Source organism: Rhinopithecus bieti, unplaced genomic scaffold, assembly GCF_001698545.2.
Source record: "Rhinopithecus bieti isolate Rb0 unplaced genomic scaffold, ASM169854v2 scaffold_16760, whole genome shotgun sequence".
In the NCBI taxonomy this organism is placed as follows: Eukaryota; Metazoa; Chordata; class Mammalia; order Primates; family Cercopithecidae; genus Rhinopithecus; species Rhinopithecus bieti.
The window spans coordinates 2,134-8,649 of record NW_016808523.1 but is presented as its reverse complement, the minus strand read 5'-3'; the positions used below and the strand labels follow the sequence as shown (position 1 = coordinate 8,649).

Here is a 6,516-nt window from a genome sequence, read left to right as displayed (position 1 = left end):
GTATGAGGAAGAAAAGTTGGTAAAGAACATTTAGGACTCTCAGAAAAATACAAATGCAGATACCTTTGCTCCCTGCTCATACATCAACAGTAAGATACACAATATTTCTTACATTGCACTATTTGTTTTAATTGTATAGATTGTAATAAATATTACTGTTTTTAGCTGTTTAAAAACAGCTCAGGCTTTTGCTATATATAAAGGTGTCCCTAATGCAAAACTTGGCTGACATTTGAAAATTTTACAAAACATTTTAACTTCTTTTGAAGGATTAGTTTAGTGCTACTGTCTATAGCCATTTGCAAACACACACACACACACAAAAATAGGATAAAAAGATGCCTTATAGTTTAAAAGAAATATTACACTTACAATACAAATATTAACAACAAGAGTCACTACTGAGACTTAATGTGCAACATCTTCATAGGCATAATAGTTACTGAACTAACTAAGGTTACGTATTTCCCTATGTACAATTATGGGTGGATTCCACATGCACATTGAACATCCACAAGTTACATGTTATAGCACACTCACATACACACAGTCCTATATACCAAAAAACATTTAATGTATGTTTAATGATGTTGCCTGATACTTTGTGCTTTTTAAAAGCTTCATATATGTAGACATTTGCAGGTTTCCTTTTAAAACAGAGCAATCTTGGCATCAGACCTGCAACATGATTTCTAGTATAACTGTTTCCCTCAGTACAAATTATTGGAATTTTTGTTGAACACCTTCCAAATATTTAAAATATCTATCCAAGTACCAGTGATCTGACATTGAATGAAACATCAATTCTTAATAAAGGCTTCTGTATCTGCCACCGTCTTTGCAGTTATCCCTTTGAATTCTTTAGTATATGAGCTCCAATTGTGTAAAGAGATTTCTGGATACTCAAGGAGTTTCTCATTTATGAGCTTTTGGATGTCTACAGCTGGCTGCCCTGACAGAAAATGTCTTGACATTCATTTTACTCACAGGATTTCTCTCCTGTGTGATTTCTATGTTGCAAAACAAAAGTATGACTTCTGAAAGGTTTCCCTCCTGTTTTACAATTTGCATGACTTCTGTCATCTATATTATCTAATATTTAGAAAAGTCTACAATATGACAAAATTTTCTCCCAAATAAATGTACAGAATCTCTGTATTTGCTGATACACAGAAAGAGCAAAGATTGTAGCTGAAAATTTCCCTATATTGATGTGATTCATAAGGTGTACCTCTTGTGTGAATTATCTGATTGTTCTGAAGGATGAATTCAGTCAAGAGAATTTCCCAACTCATCTTGCTTCTCAGCCTTCCTCTTCTTTGTGTGTGTCTTCTGATGTGCAGTGAGTTGTGACTTCTGGATAAAGGTTTCCCCACACTCCTGACACTCATAGGGCTTCTCCCCTGTGTGTTTTCTCTGATGTATAATAAAATGTGACTTCTGAGAAAAGGACTTCCCACATTCCTTGCATGCATAGGGCTTCTCTCCTGTGTGAGTCCTTTGATGTAATCTGAGGACCGAATTCACAGAGAAAGATTTGCCACATTCTGTGCATTCATAGGGCTTCTCCCCTGTGTGTTTTCTCTGATGTTTAGTGAGGTCTGATTTATAGTAAAAGGTTTTCCCACATTTATTACATTCAAAGGGTTTCTCCCCTGTGTGAGTTCGCTGATGTACTGTGAGGGCTGACTTCTGGTAGAAGCATTTCCTACATTCCTTACATTCATAGGGTTTCTCTCCTGTGTGAGTTCTCTGATGAGTTTTGAGGTGTGAATTCCTAGAGAAGAATTTCCCACATTCCTTACATTTATAGGGTTTCNGTGCCCTCCCATTTCCAGTAACTCCTTCAAGACTTTTGCTTACAAATCTTTAATCTTAAACATTAATTCTTGAACTTGCCTTGAATTTCCAGCTTGGCTTTCCCGGTATCTTGCTTCTAGATCATGAATACTCCATAGGTCTTCTACAAAGGAATCAAAAATTTAATACTTTATAAATATTAACACATTAATATTGTCATAGCATTGATTCTTAGGCTTCAGGCCAATTTCTCATAATGAAAGAACCTCAAATGCAAATTTCCTCTAGCCCATTGTTTTAGAAAAATAAACTAAAACGAACACTAAAAACTGCTGTCACACACAGAAGAAGGAGCCTAGCTGTAGACCCATGTACTCTGACATTTTTACAAATATGACCTTAAGAGCTTGGAGGCGAAAGTTAAAGACAAAAAAAGAACTGGGAGAGGAGAACGTAAGATATTAAAAGTGTTGCTGAACAAGCGTGTGGGAAGTATAGAGAATGCTGTGAGCCCCTTAAGTACCATGAACAGTAAGCAGGATAAGAAAAACTACTGGACAACAGTGTTCCCTGGAATTACACGGAAAAGATTAAACTGGAAGAAGGAGCTGAAGTATACTGAAGTACAGGTCTTTATTGCCTCAAACCTAGATTACTGTGCTAGGATTGCTAGTACTTAGCAGACAAACTTCTACTTTATTTCCTCTTCATCCATCCACAGCAATCTAGGTGTCAATACTAAAGGGACTTTCTCAGAACATCAGTTTCCTCAGGCTTAGAGGAAGAGTCCTGTAGCTTGGGCTTTCACTCTCCATCTAGCTGGCTTTGTTTTCAGGACAGGAAGATGGAGGACCACATATATCCAAAAGGAAGGATTTTCTTAAAAGCATCAGGATAAACCATCTATACAAGGATGAATTCCTAGTTGTAACACCAGAGATTTTCAATCCTGAACTCATCCTGACCACCAAATCCTGCACTTCTAAAGCACTTGTTACTTATGACTCAGCACTAGTCTTGAATTTCATTTTCATATCTCACTTCTTCCATCTCTGCTTCCAATTTACTACAGGATCTTTAAAGGTCAAATTATTGAACATCATTCTAGAATCTTTAGTGACCCTCATATTTATGCATCTTTAAATGCATGAAAGCAAGTGAAAGGTTATCAGTAGAGGCTTGGGGTTGGAATTTCATAGCAATGGTGGGGAATACATAAGAAAAGTCACTTGATAAGGAATTATGCAACGTTAACTCAGGCACACATGAAATAAGATTATATGAATGGGCCGGGAATGGTGGCTCATGCCTGTAATCCCAGCACTTTGAGAGGCTGAGGTGGGTGGATCACCTGAGGTCAGCAGCTCGAGACCAGCCTGACCAACATGGTGAAACCCCGCCTCAACTAAAAATACAAAAATTAGCTGGGCCTGGTTGCAGGCACCTGTAATCCCAGCTACTCAAGAGGCTGAGGCAGGAGAACCACTTGAATTGGGGAGGTGGAAGTTGCAGTGAGCCAAGATCGCGCCACTGCACTCAAGCCTGGGCAACAGAGTGAGACTCCATCTCAAAAAAAATCTTATGTTTGGAAAACATTTGAGAGCATAGTAAAATGGAAGTTAACAGGTGTTTTGGGGCCACAAGGAGAAATAAGTTGCATAGGCAAGAGAGGGCCAGACTAGTTCTTGACAGAAAATTCATGTAAATGAATATTACTAATACCTCCTTACCCTTGTAAGTTTTTTATTTTGTCTAAATGACTTAATACTAAATGACTTAATACTGAGTCAGTATTAAGTATACCATGAAGGCTTCTGACAATGTACATCTGCTGCATTACACAGCTACTGTGGGAATTTAGATCAACAATTTTTGTTTTGATCCTAACAAGGAAGGAAGTGGAATGAGCAGAACTATCTTACAAGAAGGTAAAAATATGGGATCAGAATATAAATAGGGCAAAGATGCTGGAGAGGTCAATTTTAGGAGTCCTTATCATAAAAACCAATGCATTGGCCTTAAGAATGGATGAGCTCTTACAGGAGTTAATAAAAAAAGCACAGAGCAGAAAGTAGAGAGTGTCTGTCTGTTGTCAATTATTTTATATATATTTTTATTTCTTTTTTTCATGAACATGAGTCTCACTGTTGCCCAGGCTGGAGTGCAGTGGGGCGATCTTGGCTCATTGTAACCACTGCTTCCTGGGTTCAAGCGATTCTCGTTGTCTAAGCCTCAGTCTCCCAGGTAGCTGGGACTATAGGTCTGCACCACCATGCCTGGCTAATTTTTGTATTTTTAGTAGAGACAGGGTTTCACCATGTTGGCCAGGCTGGTCTCGAACTCGTGCCCTCAAGTGATTCACCCGCTTTGGCTTCCCAAAGTGCTGGGATTATAGGCGTGAGCCACGGCGCCCAACCAGTCTCTTGTTAATTAATATTCATTCTTTCAATAAATATCTAGTGAGCAACTAATATGTACTAGGCATTGTTCCTGATACTGGCAACACATCTGTGCACAAGTTAGAAAATACATCATAAACATTTAAGGAGGCAGGATGAGATTGCCTTAGTGTTATCCAAATAAGATACAGTAGATTTTAGGGGGGATAAGGAGTGCTTTGTGGGAAGGATAAACACAGTATAGCAGGAAGTAGCAACTCCGAAATGAAAGAATTGTTGAGCCGCATAACGATTTTTAATCTGAGTTCAGAGTTTAAAGAAAATATGGGAAATTAAAATTGGTGCTAAAATAACTGAAGTATTTTGTTGTTAATAAAAGGAGGGAGATGCCATTTAAAAAAGTTTTAAGTTAGATTTACAAACACTTTATAGTTGCATACTCTAATGGCAGGGAGTAACTGGTGATGCTAGAGAAAAAGACAAAATCTTACAAGGTAAGGAGGGATTAGAGTTTGTATATAGGAAAGAGAAGTAAATCTATTTAAAACATGTCTAGCAAAGGAGAGAATTTAAGTGGAAAGAACAAAAATTGGAGGTGTGAATTAGGTTTTTTCACATGTGCAAATAAAGTGTCCTTAATCACTTCCAAAACTATAGGGCATTTATAAAGAGACTACCTAGGCTGGGCGTGGTGGCTCATGCCTGTAATCCCAGCACTTTGGGAGGCTGAGGTGGGTGAATCACCTGAGGTGGGGAGTTGGAGACCAGCCTGACCAACATGGAGAAATCTCGTCTCTACTAAAAGTACCAAATTAGCCAGGCATGGTGGTGCATGCCTATAATCCCAGCTACTCAGGAGGCTGATGAGGCAGGAGAATTGCTTGAACCTGGGAGGTGGAGGTTGAGGTGAGCTGAGATGGCAACATTGGACTCCAGCCTGGACAACAAGAGCAAAACTCTGTTTCAAAAAAAAGTGAAAGATTGCTGAAAAATATTTCAGAAGGCAAGAGGCACCAACCACTCACCAGCAACATGGGATATAATTTCTTCTAACTCACCAGAGAAACCCCGATGTGGATATTCTACTTCTAATATCCACGGCTTTCTTCCTTGCTTCAACTTGAAGACTGCATTTGGCTTATTCACATGGTAACCTATGAATGGAAAATATCAAGGAAATGATACAAATTGCTTGGAATTTAGGGACTGTGAAAGATGAGGAAGTGGAGTTTCAGGAGAATGATGAAGGTTGCAGTTAGGCTTGGCAAATTTAGATTCTTTCAGTGGGGAGACAGGGACACAAATATTTTTTCTAGCACCCAAAATGGATTTATTAACTTCAAACTCTGAATCATAGCTAATGTCAATCATTCAACCCTATAGGGACCTTTTATATTCCAGCAGCCAAGAAGGGAGATGCAAACTACCGGGATTTACACCTGGGGAAGTTTTCCTCACCTACTGAGACCAGGTGACTATAGTTTTCCAGCATCACATCCTTATACAGAGTCCTCTGAGCAGGAGTCAGTAACTTCCATTCCTCCTTGGTGAATTCCACAATAACATCCTTTAATGTCACGGGTCCCTGGAATAACAAGCTTCAGTTCAATCTGAAGTAACCAGAATAGATAGCATACCATTGAAAAGACATGTGAGCTAGCTCTTAGTGTACTAACTGCAAAGTTCACTCTGGAGAGTTAGGATATGTGCCATGCTGTACCCTGCTTTATTCATAGAAGGAATGTTTGTTCATTACATATTTACTGAGCTCCCACTCCATGCCTGGAACTCTGCTGAAGATACAAAGATGAAGAAAAAAATAAGTGTCATGTGCCGCATAATGACATTTCAGTTAATGATAGATTCCATATATGATGACGATCCTATAAGAAAATACAGTATTTTATTGTCTGTTTTCTATGTTTAGATACACAAATCCTTACCATTGTGTTATAAATTGCCTACAGTGTTCAGTACAGTAACATACTATAGAGGTTTGTAGCCTAGGAGCAATGGGCGACACCACATAGCCTAGGTGTGCAGTCAGCTGTACCATCTAGGCTTGTGTAAGGACACTCTATGATGTTTGCATGACGAAGTCACCTACTGATACGTTTCTCAGAACATATCCCCATCACTAAGTGATACATGACTCTATTCCTGTTAACGAGGAGCTTATATTTTGCCAGGGAGACAAAGGTGAAAATGCTAAATTACAGTATGTGAAGCAGGTGCCATGACAGAAACAAGTACACAATATGAGATGGCCACAAATGGGGTAATTATTTGCATTTCATATTGTCACAATAGATTTTAT

General features: G+C 38.7%; 1 protein-coding gene across 1 annotated transcript; it reads right to left on the bottom strand.

Moving 5' to 3' along the window:
• Positions 1 to 6: 6 nt before the first annotated feature.
• LOC108538625 (zinc finger protein 25-like) lies at positions 7 to 5,784 on the bottom strand. The gene is made up of 4 exons (XM_017886810.1): positions 5,658 to 5,784; positions 5,258 to 5,353; positions 1,900 to 1,963; positions 7 to 1,858 (listed from the first exon to the last, which is right to left on the bottom strand). The coding sequence occupies exons 1-4, from the start codon at positions 5,689 to 5,691 to the stop codon at positions 1,270 to 1,272; spliced, it is 783 nt and encodes a 260-aa protein (XP_017742299.1). The 5' UTR covers positions 5,692 to 5,784; the 3' UTR covers positions 7 to 1,269.
• Positions 5,785 to 6,516: the final 732 nt, after the last annotated feature.